Source organism: Microtus pennsylvanicus, chromosome 11 (assembly GCF_037038515.1).
Source record: "Microtus pennsylvanicus isolate mMicPen1 chromosome 11, mMicPen1.hap1, whole genome shotgun sequence".
Taxonomy (NCBI): domain Eukaryota; kingdom Metazoa; phylum Chordata; class Mammalia; order Rodentia; family Cricetidae; genus Microtus; species Microtus pennsylvanicus.
In genome coordinates this window covers 62168751-62186830 of record NC_134589.1, presented here as the reverse complement: position 1 = coordinate 62186830, position 18080 = coordinate 62168751, and the positions used below count along the sequence as shown (strand labels likewise).

Here is an 18080-nt window from a genome sequence, read left to right as displayed (position 1 = left end):
GTGTGAGTGTGTGTGTGTGTATTGATGTAACCTACTGGACCCAAGAAATATTTAAAACATTTCTTAAATTTACCCTGCACCTCAGGACCCTGTCCTCCAAGCCTCAATCTGGATCTGTTGTCCACAAGGGTATCTTTCCTGTGTCCCTGAATTATTTGACAGGAGCAACTGATTCTGGTTCTTTCCCATGATCCCCAACTGTCCTTTTACCTGCAGTAATCCAGTTTGTTTAAGATGGTCTTATGTAACCCAGGCTAGCCTCCTGTCTCTATCTCCTAAATGTGGGGATTACAATCACATGCCACCACCTCCAGCTCTGTATATCTGATTTTCCTTCTGGGTGGACCAGGGCTGCCAGCCTAGACTTCTGGGATTTCAGGAGCCCAGGGTGAGAAAGGACCCATTGTCTTTTTCTAGAGCAGATGTCTACTAGCTAGGACCTTCAGAAGTCAAAAGAATACTCCCACAGATTCCATGGAGACACCAACTTGATACAGGGCCTGACATTCTCGGCCACCTGCAGGGTACCCAAGGGACAAAGACCAAGTAAACTCAGACCTCTCTCTTCCTCTCCTGCTAAAGCAGCTCACACTGCCATGAGTCTCCATCCTCACTACCTCTCCTGACCCAAATTACCTTCCTAGCGCACTGCCTTCAGACACGATCAATATATGATTCAAGGGGCGAGTTTCCAGTACACTTCCAAACCACATCTGCCCTGTCTGATTCTTGCTGCTTACTAGCCGGCTTAAAATGACAATCACGCTTACTCAGGGCTTAAAATGACCATCATGCTTGATCACCAATATCCTGTCTTTGGAGTCACTCCTTGGGGTGTCCCGGGAGCATGCTTCTTGCTTCTCCCTGTATCCCCTATCCACAGTAGCCACAGAGTAACAGACTGCTCCCAGCCATCTGCTCATCTGGGCATTGCCCGTTAACTGGGCAGCTGGGAGCCTCATTCTGAATGTGAACTGTTTTCAGGGACTAGTGCAGGGGGCCAAAGCCGGTTTCCTCTGAGAAACTCCTACCTGGAACCTCAGCTGAACCAAAAGAGCATCACCTGGCACAAGGCTTTTTGGTGACTGGTACTCGGGCATTCAGGTTTGGCAGGGCTGAGTTGGGGGAACATGAGTCTCTCAGGAAGGTGAGGCTCACAGTGGCTCTGGAGAAGCGCCCCCCCCCCTATTCCTCATCCCTCATTCATTACTCTCCAAAGTCCCATGTCTGGAGGAAGCCAGGCGTGGAGAATGTTGGCCCATAGCCGCAGTTACTCAAAGCAGTTACTCAAAGTGAGGCTGTGGGGGCAGGACATGCAAACCTGCCTGGCAGCCCCCGGCCTGAGAGTGTTCTCAGAGGCATGGTTAGGCTCAATCTCATCAGGATGTACTGATGCTCAGGACCTGCGCTTGGGCCAAGGTACTAGAGGACTTCCTGTCTTCCTAGCCAGTGAGATTTGTAGAGAGTCAGATGCGTAGCTAATGTTTCTCCTTGCAAGAAACCCCATGAAACCCAAAAGCCCTTATCCCCCTTGGTGTTTCTCTCCCCTCCCTCCCTCCCCCCTCCCCCTGTATATGTGTGTGTGTATTAAAACACCCATAGCATTTTCTTACGTCAGCTTTTTTCACAGAAAGAATGCTAAGACAGATCTTCATTAGGGCCATTGTAACAGGTGAGGGAACAACTGCGTGGAATTTGCAGAAGGAAGGAGGCTGGAACTCTGCTTTCACCTCAGCATCCAATTTTGTTCTTGCTGCTGTTGCTTTGAAACAGGATCTCATGTAGCTCAGGCAGGCCCCAAATCCGTATGTAGCTGAGGATGTCTTTGAACTTCTAATGCTCCTGCCTTCACTTCCAAGTTCTGGGATCACAGGCGTGTGCAACCATCCCCTGTTGCTTTGCTGGTATATCAGGCATCCTAGGAGGCAAGAGATGGTAGCTCCTCACGTTTAACTTTTATTGCATTGGTTGATTGTGTGTGTGTGTGCATGTGTGCACGCGTGTATAAGCATGTGCAAGCATGTCATGGGCAGAAATCAGAGGATAAGTGGTGGAAGTCAGCTCTCTCCTCTCACTGTGTGGGTTCCAGGTTTTCAGACTTAATGGCAAAGCATCCTTTATACTTGCTGAGCTATCTCACCAACACTCTCTTGTGGTTTGTCCTTACATTTCCCGGGGAGCTGATTATGTTGAGAGTCCTCAGCAGGCTTCTGGTCATTTGGAGAAAAGTCTGGCTTTCCCTTTAACTTTTGCTCGTAGACTTTGTCCTTGCTGATTCCCAAGCAACTCAGTCCTGCTCAGGTACTGCTTTGGATTTGACTAGGCTCTGCCCTCTCCAGGGGAGCTCTCTCTTCTTCCTGCTGCTTTCTGCTCCTTTACAAGGCTGTCCTCCACCCCTCCCTGTCTGGCTCAATTCCACTGCCCATGTACATTGGATGTGATTATTTGTTTTATTCTTTCTGCTGCTCCTGAAGTAGACATACCACAGATGCTTATTATACCAGGGACCTGCTTATTGAATGGGTAGCAGATGGTTATTTCAGGTCAGGTGACGAATGAGAAGAGGTCAGAGGGGACAAGGTGGCTCAGAGAGGGGCTGCCTGGCAGTGGCCACACAGGCTAGACAAGGCAGCCCTTGGTTCTGTTGTTATCTAGTGGGATCTCAGCCAGACGAGACTGCAGAGTTCTGTCATCTACCTGTCACATGACTGCCTTTGAGCTGGGTAGGACCTGTTGAGGAGGCGGTCAGGCGGGGGCGCTCCTGCCCAGGCCACTGCACTTTAATTAAAACCAGCTCCTCTCTTTGACCCCACTCTGCCATTGCATTCTGTACTTAATTGGGGCCCTTCTGAGCAGCCAGCAGAGGTTAATTAAAAAGCCCAGCTGAGGCATCTGCACCCAGCACTCCCGCCAACGTGAGCCCCACCCCTAACACCTGTGCCCCAGGCTGGGTCTGTGGTGAAGTCTGGACTGTGCCCAGGGGCTGGCCTTCCCATGTCTCCTCAGGTGGTCTCCGAGCTTGGAGCTGTCCAGTACCCTTGACAACAACATCATACTCACATGTTGGGAGTCTTGAGGAAATTCTTGTCCTAAGATACTCTGATGTTCTAATTGCCTCAGTTTCCCCCACTGTGGCTTACAGATCAGGCTCTGGGGACACAAGACAGGACTTAGGGTCATCACTACTCTGCCTTCCACCTTCAGATTTAACTGAGCCTCCACACCCATAGTCTCTATTGTGAGAGGGGTTTTCAGCATCTACTACACCGTCCTCTCCTGCACCTTCGGGATTTACATCTCCTCATCTGCACTTGCCAGGTCCTCTCCCACACCTTCTCCACCTGCTTCACCCCACCTGCAAGGTCCTCTCCCGCACCTTCTCCACCTGCTTCACCCCACCTGCAAGGTCCTCTCCCGCACCTTCTCCACCTGCTTCACGCCACCTGCAAGGTCCTCTCTTGCACCTTCTCCACCTTTACACTCCTCCCTTCCGTGCTTGCCACATGCATTGTGCACCCATCATATCTGTCAGGCAACCTTCCTTGATATGACAGGAAGGACCTGACAGGGCAGCCCCTTCCTACCATCAAGGATGTGGGTTCCTCTGGCAGCTGGGTCACTTGGAAATGCAACCCTGTGTATGTTTTGAAGCCCCTAGGAATGAGCGAGGTTGCAGTGACATCAGAATCCACCTACCCTCTTTATTTCCACATAGCTCCCTGAGGTCAAGCTGGTACTTCGGATGTCCCCAGGGACAGTGATGGGCAGGGGAAAGTCAAGGGGTTGAAATCAGTTCCAGGGTCAGCAGGAGTCATTGAAAGTTTAGGATCCAGGAGAGAAAAGGCTCAGAGACCGGAGACTTCTTTTAGAAGTGTTGAGAAGAACAGTGCAGGGGTCAAAGAGCATCTGGGGGATTGAAGGATACACTGGGAGTCAACTGCAGTCAGAAGCGGGATGTATGTCACGGCTCCTGGGTGGGACAGCCACTCACTCCATAGGGAAATGACTAAATTTAAAGGACCAGACTGTGAGGTGCATAGGCTGAGGAGTTTAATTTCGTCTGGTAGACACAAGGGAGCCATGGAATATCCTTGAGCAGAGGACACGTGGGATCAGGTCCATGGCATATGGAATGTTGCCTGGGTCATGACGCCCACAAGATTGGTCCCTGGTCCCCGAGGTGCAAGCTGGCACTTCACTTTATTGCCCCAACCCAGACCTGGACAATAAAAACAGTCGGAAGAGAAGCCTGTGTAATCCCCAGGGTCTACTCCAAACTACAGATGTCAAATGGTCTCCTTAGAGTTTCAGGACTCACCCTTCCCGAGCAGTGTGTCTGGTCAAGAGTCAACTTGCTTTAGAAAGACGGGCACTGTGGGGTGGCAGAGTGTCTCCAGTCTGTGCCAGGCATGGAGAAGGGGCAGAGGGAAGCTGCAGTAGCATTTGGAATTTCTGCAGCAGAGGGAGCTGAGGAGCTTGGGGTGAAGGGAGCCTGCTGAGCCACCATTGCCAAGGAGCCTGAGGGTTCTGCACAGGCCTGCCTGCTCTCCACAGTGAGAGGCCAACAACTGGGGAAGTCCCCTTCTCCCAAGAAGCCCTCCCAGCCATCTGCTCAGGCTTGGAATTCCTCTGGCACCTGCCTTCCACACCCTGCACCCCACAAGCACCACACAGAAGCCATACATTCCTGTCTCAAATCTGTGAGGCCACTGGGTAAGAAGGGCCTATGCGCATGAATTCTCCCTCTCTCTCTCCCTCCCTTCCTCCCTCCCTCTCTCTTTCTCTTGTCTTCCCTCTTTCTCTTTCTTCATCCCTCCCTCCCTCAACCCTCAGAGCCTCAGGTTCTGCCCCAGTTCCCGCAACTTCCAGTCTCCCCACTGCTAAGGATTAGGGAGCCTCTTCCTGGACATTCTCCTGGATCAACCAGCAGAGCTGGACCTGAATAGGGCATAGAGGGTGCCCAGTCCCTGCTGGGCCCATGCTTCCTTCACTCTCTCCTCCCTCCTTACTGGCCTGTGTTTGGGTGGACTAGTCTTGGGTCCTCCTCATCTTCACACCATAAACACCAATTTGCAGGGCTCTGAGAGCCAAATGACTGTTTACCAGGAGTTCTAGACGCTCAAATAAAAAAGTGAGAGAGGGTGGAAAAAAAGACCAGAGCAAGGAGCTGGCTCAGAGCTAAACAACAATTAGCACCTTCTGACAGCTTGCAGCTCCATCCCAGCTGCCTGGCCAAGCAGAGCAGGGCAGGGTGGGAAGGGTAGGCAGTGCCCAGGCTCCTGGAGTCAGGGCTCTTTCCAGGGCTTCCTTGCTGCCCTGACCACCACTCCTTGTTTTGGCATCTGTTTGGCATCTCAGAATTAAAGATCAGGGGGCAGAAACAGCACCTTGCTGGCCTCCTCTTGAAAGCCTTCCCACATAACCCGGGAGTAGCAATCAAGTGTGGTCCAACTCAGTTCGAGAGAGAGAGACACTAGCCAACTGGGCTATGTGGGCAGGACTCATGCCTCTCTCTAATACTGGGCTCTAGTAGAATGGTTTGCTGGTCCCCTAGAGCTTCGGGGGCAGTGACGTACCTGGTTTCTACTCTGGCTCTGGAAATTGGAGGTCATTGAAGAAATGATGAGCAAGAATGCTATCATCTCAGAGTGTGTTGTTCTTGGAGGTGTTTCTGGAAGGAAAATGGGGGACTCCTGAAGGGACCAGGCTGTGGGAGAAGGTGAATGACTGATGGGGGAGGGGCAGGACTTGGGGCCTATGGCATGCTGCAGGGTAGATAGAGCCAGAGGGAGAAGAATCTGTTCCAGGCCACTCACTGGACTCCAGGGCAGTATCGGGTCCTAAAGTTGCTTCTGGGTAGATCCTTATGGCTGGGGCAGGCTTGGTAGGACTTAGGGTTGGCCAGGTATAAGAACCCATCACCTCAGTCACACAGAATCAGAATGTCACAGACATTAAGTCAACCAGGACCCATACAGCAAACCAGGCTTGGCATCATCTGTGCAACATGCCAGGTCAGGTGAAGGGTTTCTAGGGCTGTGGTACCCCTACATCTCAGTTTTCTCTCACGCCAACAGTGGATGGTCTACTTTCAGGAAGGCTCTAGGGTCTTCCCAAAATTTCCTCCTGACTGCCTGTTTGTTCTCAGGTATTCCCTGGAGAAGACTATGCCAGACCCTGCAGCCAAGACTGCTTGGATTGAGGACTCCAGTTTCTTGCCATCCACTTGCCTACACCTCACCAATTCTTCATGGAAAGCTAGTCCTCAGGCCCACTTTTCCAGTCCCAAGCCAGGTGTGGGAACCATAGCTGGTTGCACCCCAACTGTCCTGAGAGTAGGTTTTCTTGGAGGTGACAGGCCATGGTGACAACCTCCAGTCTGTCTCTGAAGAGAGGAAACTGAGCCCCAGGACCCAGAAAGTGGGCGTCTAGGGGAGGGGGTGACAGAAAGAGGGAGGGCCAGTGGGGGCCCAAGGTGAGGGCTGGCCACACCCTTTCCAGTACTTCAAAGCTACTGAGTGTGAGATTTGCAAGGGGATGGCCAAGCTTGTCCTGGCTGGGTGGGGCCCCCAGCCTCCGGCCCTTTTATATGGTTATTCGGGTGCTGTCTCAACTACCTGTGAACAGGCCCCCAGCTCATTTCCTCCTTCTCCAGGGCAGCGGGAGGGGCTGTAAATTCACCAGAGAGGCAGCTTCTAAGGCCCACAGCTGCAAGCTGAGTGGGGCCTAGAGCTTCCCATCCCTAAGACAGGGGGTTGCAGTTCATCCCACTTCCTTCTGCAAGGAGGGAAACTGAGACCCAGAGAGGAGTGGAGCTTGCTCTTGCCAGGCAATGAGTGTGGGGTTTTACCTCCTAGCTCCCCATGGCTAGGCCATTGTCTGGGGTCTATCTTGTGTTCCCATGGGCTGTGGATGCTCCATTCATGGACTCTCTCCCTTTCTTCTTACACTAAGCCATAAGGACCACAGCCTAGTGTGTCACCTCTGGACAGCTAAGACCATCATCATGGTAGTCTCTCATACAGGGCCTGTGGGGGCTGCTGCTCAGAAACTTGCACCCAGACACCAGAGCCCATCTGGATCCCTGGCATGCCCTCGGGCCAATGCGACTTCCTCTCTAGGCTTAGGTACTCCAAGCTTCCCAGACTTATATCTTGAGGTATGTGGGCTCTTTAACCCTCTAAAGTGGCCTGTCTTCTGCCTGGGCATATGGGCTCTGTATCCCCCAAATCTGTGTGGCACCTGGACCCCGCTAGGGTCTTGAGACAACCTGTCCTCCCAATAACCATTGGACCCTGACTTTTTAGGTCCCCATGACCTGTTGGTTGTGCCACTGCCCTGCCGCCTCCCAGTCGAGTCTGTCCCTTTCATCTGGGCACCGGGGCAGCAGGTACCAATTAGGGTGGCTCCTGCCCAGGGTGCCAACCAGAGGAGCTACTCATCTGTCGGACAGGCTTAACTGAGGACTCTCATCACTGCCCTAGGGACTGATGGCTTTATTATTGTTAGCATCCAAGATGGCCCAGCAGGCTAAATGGACTCTTCCGGAACCTGCCCCTAACCCGCTAGTGACTCATTCACCTGAGGGGAGACTGGGCGCCTGTTCTTCTGTCTTGGCTGGCCCTGAACAGGGCATCCTCTTTGTAAAGTGTTCACTTGCAGCCGACTGGCCCCACTGACCCTTGCCCTTCTGCGAATTCCTAGGTAGTCCCTGCCAATAGTAGGTCAGGGCCTGACGTACACCTGCAGCCCTGAGTGGGTGGCCCGCCTGGAATGGACCAGCAGGGGCACAGCAAGCCCTGAGGCTGAGGAGAGGGAGTTATGTGTAGGGTGCCTACCTGCTGAGATGCAGGGAACCAGAAGGCCAAGGAAGGGGCACTGAGAGTTCAGAATCCGGGCCTACACTCTGCTCCTCCAGAAGCCATGAACAGACCTGGCTAGTTCTCCAGGGCTAGAGAGCTCCAGCACAGCCCTCCTTTCCCAAGACCACTCAGCTGTCAGCGTCCCTCATAGCCTGTGATCTTTTTCCAGTGCTGTGGTAGAGTCCAGAGCCTCCCTCACACGGGTTAGGAAAGCATTCTGCCACTTAGGTACATCCCAGCCCTTCATTTGAGACAGGGACTTACTAAGGTCTTGACCTTGTTCTGTATTTCAGACAGTCCTGAATTTGTGATCCTCCTGCCTTGGCTTCTGTGGCAGCTGGGATTATAGGTCTATACCAGCAGGCCAGGCTAGCTATTCTTTTGTAGCCTACTGGGACTCTGGATACCTTGGTGTTTGGTATGACAATGTGACCGGGTGGCGGGGGGCGGACGACGACTGTATATTCAGGGTGGTGGACTGAGCTGTCTCAGGTCATGGATCAGCAACCTATAGGTTGAATCTGGGCCCTCGAAGGGGTAAGTGCACAGAGTAGCACAAGGCTTAGTTGGCAGGTTAGGTGGACAAAAGATGATGTCCCTGGGGCGTGCAGTGGGAGCCATGTACAGACCAGGATCATGTCTTTATGCCCAGGACATGTGGGCTCCTTCCTGGTACACTTTTTAAGGATACAAGGGAGTCTAGTGGGGTCTTAGGACTGCTTGTGACTGCTTTGAAGCGTTAAGGACCTCCTTAAGTGGCCCTGCCACAAAGCCAGTGGCAGACTACTCTGACAAATGGCCTTCAGAGTGTAGTTTCAGCCAGTGTGACATAATGTTGGGCTACCAGGGCAATGGGCAAGTGACATGTGGACAGCAGCCTTGGCTTTTAGCAGTCAGCATGGATTAATCTCACAGATTTGTCTATGATGCTGGGTCAAATGGGCCTGGAAGGCCCTGCCTGTGTCTCCCCTCACCCCACTGCCTCTTTTCCCAGGTCTTTTATTTTTTTGGGGGGGGACGACAGGGTTTCTCTGTGTAACCACCCTTGCTGTCTTGAAATTCACTTTGTAGGTCAGGGTGGCTTTGAACTCACAGAGATCCACCTGCCTCTGCCTCCTGAGTGCTGGGATTAAAGGCGTGCACTCAGGTTTTTGAGAGGTCAGACCTGCTGCTTCCAGCTTCCCCAGGACATTCATTGCTCTGGTTATCTGGACATTAGGGCAGGACCCAGAGGTGGGGACAGCAAAGGATGGGCAGTATAGAGAAAGGAGCAGAGACATGGTAGGGCATGCTTAGGCAGAGTTGTGGTCTTGAGAGAAGTATGGCTTTGAGAGAGACCTTTAGCTCACTTCCATGGTGCCCCACATCCCATCCCTAACCACTCAGGTCACCAACCCTACGTGGCTTGGCTGAGGCTTTGGGCTCCTTGTGAAGGCGGATGGGAGTGTATGGCAGCTCCTGAACAAAGACCACCCCCATCCAGAGCTTCCTTTGGGTGGGAATCTGAGACATTTCTGGTGTCCAGCCCCATCTAAGGACTGGAGTGTTCTTCTAGGATCCAGTTGACTCTACACTTAAAGGCCACCAACAGCAAGGTAGACCACTGTCCTCATATCTCAAGGGCTGCCATACCTTAAATACAGTGATCTTGGGGTATCAGCTGTGTGACTATGGATTCATGGGGAGATGGTTTATTCCATGTTTCTCCTGCATCACCAATGTGTGAGGTGGTCTTGGGCAAGCTTCTTCTCTTGTGACCCAGGCTCCTCATCTGTTCACTGGGGCTACCAAAGCATCCTAATTACTGTATGGCTCCCCAGCTCCCTTACTTTCTTAAAACTCCACCCGCACTCTATCCAAGCTCTCAAATCTGCTCTATACCAGATTTTTTTAAAATATTTATTTATTTATTTTGTACGGAGTTAGCCAGAAGAGGGCGCTAGACCTCAATACAGATGGTTGTGGACCACCATGTGGTTGCTGGGAATTGAACTCAGGACCTTTGGAAGAGCAGGCAATGCTCTTAACCACTGAGCCATCTCTCCAGCCCCCTCTATACCAGATTTTGCTGCAACTGACTAGTTCATTTCCTGACTTAGCTATTTTCTATTCTTTCTTCTTGGAATTCTGGGCCCAAAGACTTCCCTGGAGGCTTGTTGATGGTCTCTACTTGGTTCTGAAACCCAGTCCTGATGAGGGATTTCTCTCTGTATGCTGTGATTATCATTAATGAATAAAGAAACTGCTTTGGACCTATAGCAGGGCAGAACTTAGCTAGGCAGGGAAAACTAAACGAAATGCTGGGAGAAAGGAGGCAGAGTCAGAGAGAAGCCAAGGAGCCGCAGCTGGAGACAGATGTGCTGAAACTTTGCTGGTATAGGCCACAACCTCGTAGTGATGCACAGATTAATGGAGATGGGTCAAATTAAGATGTAAGAGTTAGCCAATAAGAAGCTAGAGCTAATGGGCCAAGCGGTGATTTAAATAATACAGTTACTGGTGATTATTTTGGGGCTAAGTGGCTGGGAACTAACTAGTGGCCTCTTCCAACACAGCCCCTGAGCTGGCATCTTCAGGTCCCCAACACAGTGCAGATGTACCACAAATAACAAGGACAGGGAAATGTGAATTACACTCAGGGGATCAGCACAGGATGACATAACAAACTCCATCAGTATGTGTAGGTAAAACACGTTAACAAAGGGGAAAATCTAGTACAAACCACAGACTTGGGTATTTTTTCTTTCTTTCTTTTTTTACTTTCCCCATTATTTGAAACAAACATACTATAAACTAAAATAATTTCTTTCATAGAAAGAAAAGAAAAAAGAAAAAAGTCACGTTTGTCTAATTCCAGTGGTGGTGGATATAGCAGCATTGGAAATAAAATTACAGCCCCAAATGCAAAGTTCCAGGCAGAAGACAGTCACCGTGCGTAGCTTCTCTTCCGAGCTCTTGGGGCACACTCCTATGTGGCCACATCCCCTCCCATGCCTGGAGGTGGGGACAATTCACAGTGGCAGCGGTTCAGGAAGTACTTGTGGCAGATGGCCTGCAGTGTCTCATTTTCAGGCCAGACAGACGCAAGAGAAGCTTGGGGACAGGCTGGTGGCCAACAGACCTGGTGACCATTGCCTCAATAGCAGTCTCTGGGGATCAGTCCTGAACCTGGGGCGCTCCAGGAGACACCTTGTCTCTGTAGCCTGTGTCCTAATACCCTTGTAGTTCATACAACTCAAAGTGAGGTCAACATCTCTGAGCACCGTTGGGGCCTGGGCATCATTGACCAGATGAGCTGAGAAGGTTTCCTGGGAGGAGATCTGAGTGTCGGGTACAGGGCAGAGACAGGCTATGGTGGGAAGATGCCAGGCCCCAAGATCCTTCTTAGCAGCGCCCATCCCTGAAATACCCTCTCTACTCAGTGCTTGCCTGCTTGAACTCTGGGAGACTCAAATCTTCCTCAGGAGAGATCTGGTAAGGAGGGTAGGAATGCCCAGGCACAAGAGGTGCCTAGAAAGGGGTTCCCAGGTATGGGGATGGGATCTGGCATCGCCCCTGAGTTCTCCATGGCTCATTCTGCCATTCTCATGGCTCAGCATAGATGAAGCAGGTGGATCCGCACACGGGGACTGAAAAGGAGCCGTGTGGTAGCTGAATTGCCAGCTCAGAGCCTAGGATTATTTGGGATCTCCTCCCTCCCTGAAGTTCTGTCCCATGAGTCTTCAACAAAGCCTAGCCTCACCCCAACGAAAGGGGGTCTGCTTCCTCTTCCTTCTTTCTCAGAAGTTCCACCCACTCAGGGTGAAGTCCTGCCCCCACTGGATCCCCAAGCCAAGTAGGGCCCACCCTGAAGCACCCTCTCAATCTATCCAGAGCAGCAGCCTCTGGGAGGAGGGACCCCAATTCTCCCCGCCCATCCACGAACCCCACCTAGTTGAGGGAGTTGCTCACTTGTCCCGGTTTGAGCCGTTGGGTCAAGAGAGGAGTCCAACCCTTTACGGGGTAGGACCGCCATCCCAGATTGGAATTCCACCCCTAGGTAGAGCCCCACCCTAGGTAGAAACCCGTATCCCAGGCAGGAGCCTCTCCACTAAAAAGGAACCCAGACCCCAAGTAGGAGCCCCAGCTAAAGGTAGAAACCGGATCCGTAGGAAGGAGCCGCTCACAGGTAGGAGCCCTGTCCTCAAGCAGGAACTAGATCTTCAGGTATGAGACCCCTCCAAGTAGGAACCCCGCCCCCAGGTAGGTACCCTGCCCCTAAGTATGAGCCCTGCTCCTTCCGTTAGGAACCCTCCTACTTGCAGGTGTGCACATCATAGACGCGTGTGCACTCCTGGCAGCTGACGTAGCAGCACCAGTGGAAAACACAGTGGCACTTCTCCCTCCGTCGCTCAGTGCGCGCGTTGTGGCCGCGCCCGCAGCACAACAGGTCACACCCATCTATGCCGTGCGAGCTCACGTTGCAGGTGCGGTCGCGCGTCCCGAAGGAGCCGGTTTCAGGGTTCGGCTCACAGAAGTTGGGCGAGGCCTCGTAGTAGACCAGGTCGCGCTCTGTGGGCACCTTGAAGTACGTGTAACGCGGTCTCAGAGTCTCCACCCAGCCACGAGACTCGCGGTGTTTCTCCACCACCATCTCTGAGGCGCTGTCGTATTTGTCTTTGAGAAAATCCCCGACAGTGCGGAAGTCCGGCTGCGACCACCAGCAGGTCTTCACTTCGCAGCTGCCGGATAGTCCGTGGCATTTGCATTTGAGGTGCATGTGACTGGCGATGGCCTGAGGAGGCAAGCACATAAGCCTGTGTCTGTGCCTGGGGTAGCTCAACCAGGGGGTTGCAGCCCACTTACTCCAGGAAGCCCCCGAGACTCCTCTTTGTGGGCCTTACCTTTTCTCTGGTGACCTGGGTCTGCCCTGCCAGATCCAAGGCCTCAGGGGCCTGGGAGCTTTCTTCTCCATGGAGGCCCAACTAATTCTCTTTCCAGGGGTGTTTAGGATACAGTGCAGAAAGCTTCAAGTGGTCAGTGTGAGGATGCTGGAGGGGAGATGTGGGGAGCTGTCTAGAGCAGATGCTATGACCTTGGTGTGAAGACTAGGAGTATGAAGCAGGGATGCTAAGAGTGGTCCCTATACTCTCAGGGACCTCGATGAACAGACGCTTTCTGTATTGACAATGGAGACCTTACTCCTTCTGGCTGTTCTGGAACTCACTTTGTAGAGCAAGCTGACCTTGAATGCACTGAGTTCAGCCTGCCTCTGCCTCCCCGAGTGCTAGAATTAAAAGTGTGTGTCACCATCGCCAGGCCCCACCTTGCTCCTTCCTTAGTGAAAGAAGTAGAGGTGCTTCAAGAAGGGAATCCTGCCTCCCTTTCTTTAGGGAATGGGGTGGAGACAAGGGGGACATACAACCACCAGAATTGTCTCCAGTGGCCCTGTCCATTGTCCTCAGATTCCAAGCCCTCCCTACCACACACAGGGACTACTCCCTGTTCCTTCGCTCCAGACTTCTAGCCTTCCTTCCTAGCCCACAGATACCTGCTCTGGACACCTTCTTGCATCTTTCCTTTTACATTCCAAGAAACACTGTACAAAACACACACAGTTTAAGGCTCAGTGAAAGAAAAGCATGCAGAATATTGCATCCGTAGCCAACATCCACCGCACTATTGAAATAACAAGCTGGCCATGGGGGTAGCTACTGCTTAGACCTGGCTGTGGTCCCGGTTCTCATGCTGGGTGCTCGGGCCCAAGTGTGGTGAGGCTAAGACTTGAAGAGGTCTTCACTGGAAGGGAAGTGTATACCCTTGAGAGTCTATAGCATAAAGTGACCACCACAGCAGACAAAGAGCTGCTTCAAACGATGAGTGGGAGGTTTTCAATGTTCAAACAGAAAAAAAAATTCTTTTTCATTTTGAGACAGGTTCTCACTATGTGGTGCTGGCTGATCTGGAACTCAGCACATAGCCCAGGCTAGCCTTGAACTTGTGGCAGTTCTGCCTGTGCCTCCAAGTGCTGGGATTGCAGATATGTACCACCATGCCTGGCTGAAATACTTTTTCAGGTGGTAGGAATGCTTCCTACCCGCATCTGGTCATGATTTTTATATTCCCATATTGAAAGGTCTCATTGTGCCCTGTGTGTTCAATTACAATGGCAGTTAGAATATTTGAATTTTGTTTTTGTTTTGAGACAGGGTTTCTCTTCTTTTCTTTCTTTTTTTATTTTTGGGTTTTTTGAAACAGGGTTTCTCTACAGCTTTGGAACTTTTCCTAGAACTAGCTCTTGTAGATCAGGCTAGCCTTGAACTCATAGAAATCCACCTGCCTCTGCCTCCCAAGTGCTGGGATTAAAGACATGCACCACCACCGCCTGACCAGTTAAAGTATTTTCTTTTTATATATTTTTTCCAGTTAAAATATTTTAAACGGAGACAGGAAACTGAGGCACAGACCATCTCTATGTATCCCTTGGCTCCTACCTTCCTTCCCTAGAGTGACAGTTCACCTGTCAGACCCCAGGAGTCTAGGATCTGGAAAGTTCTCTCAAGCTCCATCATTCCCCTGTTTATTCTGTATGCACTCTTGGATGGAAGGAAGGAAGGAAGGAAGGAAGGAAGGAAGGGAGGGAGGGAGGGAGGGAGGGAGGGAGGAAGGGAGGGGCTTGTGATAGAAGAGGAAGACCTGCCCATCATGATGGCACATGACTATAGGTGGATGCTAAGGCTGGGGATCGAGAGTTGGAGGCTAGTCTGAGCTACACTGTAAGACTCTTTCAAAAGACTCTCAAGTGCATTTTAACTGGGTATTCTTTCAGTACACCTACCTGAGAGCTCACCTATCCAAGCAGCTCGGGCTGTGGTTTGCAAGGATTTGTATTGGAAAGCTTCGGCTTAAGGCTTCAATCACTCTGGGTTCAGACCTGCTTGCACCTCATCTAACTCTCAGCTGCTTCTTCACCTTCTTATGGAACTGGCCCACGGGCACGGTAGAAAAACCCCATGCCCGGCTTGTCCGGCTTATCTAATACCACATTCTTCTCTTCAGCAGCCAGGCTTTCTGCGGGAGGCTCTTCCCGTCTCTCCTTCCTCAGTCTTCTTGTTTTTGTTTTACTTGGTCAATGATCTCAATAGCAGCGGAGATCTGCTGGTGAAAGCAGGGATCCTGGCCAAAGCTCGTCTGCGTGGCATAATTCCTGACCATGCAAGGCAGTGCCTTGAAGTATGCAGGGCTGTCACTGCATTTGTTGCTTCTTGATTTTTGAATGGAAAGTGTTGCCTGTTGCTCTCTTGGTGTGAAGTGTTGAAATTTACTACTCTCACCTCTCCCTGCACAGCCAAACCTTCCAACCCTTTTCGCCCTAAAAACCGTAGGATGATCTCTCCCTTCAATACTCACAGCCGAGGGCACTGGCTGCGTAAGCAGACTCTAAGGTGACATTTCCTTTCCCACACAGCGTTCTGTTACATGATTAACACACCCGCCATGAGTCAGCCCTGTATTTTCTCATCTCCAAACATCCTCTTATGCTGTCCAAGCATCAGGACTGGGGATGAAACTCAGTGGGGAGGACACTTGCCTAGCATGCTGGGCATGCAGCCTGGGTTTGATCCCTAGCATCTCATCATTTGAATGTGATGGTACAGGTCCATAGTCCCAGCACGTAAGGAGGGGATGCAGGAGTTTGGAAGATGGTCATTCTTAACTGTGTAGAGAATTCAAGCCCATCTTTTTTTTTTGTTTGTTTGTTTTTTTTTTTTGTTTTTTGGTTTTTTGAGACAGGGTTTCTCTGTGGTTTTGGAGCCTGTCCTGGAACTAGTTCTTGTAGACCAGGCTGGTCTCGAACTCATAGAAATCCGCCTGCCTCTGCCTCCCAAGTGCTGAGATTAAAGGCGTGCGCCACCACCGCCCGGCTCAAGCCCTTCTTGAATTGATATTGAAAAGCAAACAAAAAGGGCCGGTGAGGTAGCTCAGTCTGGCAAGATCTGATGACAGGGAACTACGTGGCTCCCTGCAAGAGAAAACCTACTCCTGAAACTGTCCCCTAACTTCTACACACACATTGTGGAACATGCATCTAACACACACACACTGTGGAACATGAATCTAACACACACACACACACACACACTGTGGAACATGAATCTACCACACACATACACACATAAACGCACGCATGCATGCATGCACACACTGTAGAACATGCATATACACACACACTGTGAAACATGCCTCTACCACACACACACACACACACACACACACTGTGGAACATGCAATTACGCCCCCCCCGCCACTGTGGAACATGCATCTAAACACATACACACACACTGTGAAACAGGCATCTAAACACATACACACTGTGGAACATAAATCTACTACACACACACACACACACACACACACACAGACTAAATGTAATAAAAATATTAAAACAAAAAGATATTTTACTCATTTCACCTTGAAGACATCTTTCTGCCGTCTGGTCAGCTTTGTGAAATGGGACTGTGAAGACAAATCTTTTCTATCTACTGTGCCCCCTTTCATAGTGTAGCTGGGAATGAAATTCTTGATTTAAGATTGCTTTGTTGCTCAGAGTTCTGAAAGTTGTTGCTCTATTCCCTTCTAGCTTCCAGTGACTTTTGGATGCCCCATCTTTTGCGGGAACATCAAGTATATTCTCTTTGAAGCTTGGAGGGTTGCTCTAGGTTACAGGCTCTGAATTTCATAACATATCTTGGGGCAGGGGGCTTCTCCCACTCTCCCCTTTTTGTTTTTCGAGCAGGGTAGCAGGTGTCTTGGAGCTGGAGTTCCAGCCAGTTATGAGCCACCCTGTGTAGATGCAAGAACCAAATGCTAATCCCCTAAAATGATGTTTCTCAACCTTCCTGATGCTGTAATGCTTTAATACAGTTCCTCATGTTGTGGTGACCCCCAGCCATAAAATTATTTTCATTGCTACTTCATAACTGTAATTTTGCTACTGTTGCCGGGCAGTGGTGGCGCACGCCTTTAATCCCAGCACTCGGGAGGCAGAGGCAGGCGGATCTCTGTGAGTTCGAGACCAGCCTGGTCTACAGAGCTAGTTCCAGGACAGGCTCCAAAGCCACAGAGAAACCCTGTCTCGAAAAACCAAAAAATAAATAAATAAATAAATAAAAAATTTTGCTGCTGTTATGAATTGTAATGTAAATATCTGGTATGCAATTGGTCTTAGGTGACCCCTGTGAAAGGGTCGCTCCACCCAAATGAGCTACAAACCTCTAGTTGAGAACAACTGCACTAAAAAGTGCATCCAGGGCTTGTGAGCCCTGAGCTCACTTTACTCTTCTTTCCCCATCCTTGAGCGGGGCCTGTGTGAGCTAAAACTTCCATTCTAGGGAAGCTTCCTGCCTTTGTCTTTGCTAGCTTCCTCTTCACGTCCTCCCTTGTCTCTCATGAACATAACCCCCAAAACTCTTGATTAAATGTTTGCTTTCGTATCATACTTTTACATTATTATTATTAGGCTTTTGGTTTTCGAGAAAGGATTTCTCAGTATAACAGTCATGTCTGTCCTGGAACTCGCTTTGTAGATCAGGCTAGCCTTAAACTCACAGAGACCCACCTGCCTCTGCCTCCCAAGTGCTGGAATTAAAGGCGTGTGCCACCACTGCCCAACAATTTCTTTTAAAGTACTGAAGGCCACAGGTATGGTGGCACATACCTTAAACCCCAGCACCCCAGAGCAGAAGCAAGCAAATCTCTGAGTTCAAGACCAGCCTGGTCAACAAAGTGAGTTTCAGGACCCCCAGGACTGTATAGAGAGACCCTGTCTAGAAAACAAACAAACCCCCACCATTTATTATGTGCATATATAAATGCACACATGCACATCACAAGGTGTGAAAGTCAGAGGACACTTGCAGGAGGAGTTGGTTCTTCCTTCTACTTGATGGGTTCTGGAGATCAAACTCAGGTTGTCAGCCGCGCCATATTGTAAGCCCCATATTTTTAATTTCTAAGAACTCTTCTTTCTCATTCCTTTTTAAAATTGACTCATTGTTCCAATGTCACAGGACAGTGGTTGATCTCTCTGGGGATATCAATAGTTTTTGTGAAGTTTTCTGTTTGTTTTTAAATAAAAAAGTTGTGGTTTAGTTTTCTGTTTGTATTTTTTTTTTTGAGACAAGTCTCACTATGTAACCCAACCTGGCCTCAAACTCCCAATATAGCCCAGGCTTAAAT

The 18080-nt window shown here is 50.5% G+C and overlaps 1 protein-coding gene across 1 annotated transcript in view; it reads right to left on the bottom strand.

Annotated features, from left to right (window-relative positions):
• Nucleotides 1-12156: 12156 nt before the first annotated feature.
• Nucleotides 12157-18080, bottom strand: part of Wnt3a (Wnt family member 3A) — a 45673-nt gene continuing 39749 nt past the window's right edge. Inside the window, exon 4 of the mRNA XM_075989588.1 lies at nucleotides 12157-12636. Coding sequence (XP_075845703.1) covers nucleotides 12157-12636 — 480 coding nt within the window. The remainder of the gene's footprint in view (nucleotides 12637-18080) is intronic.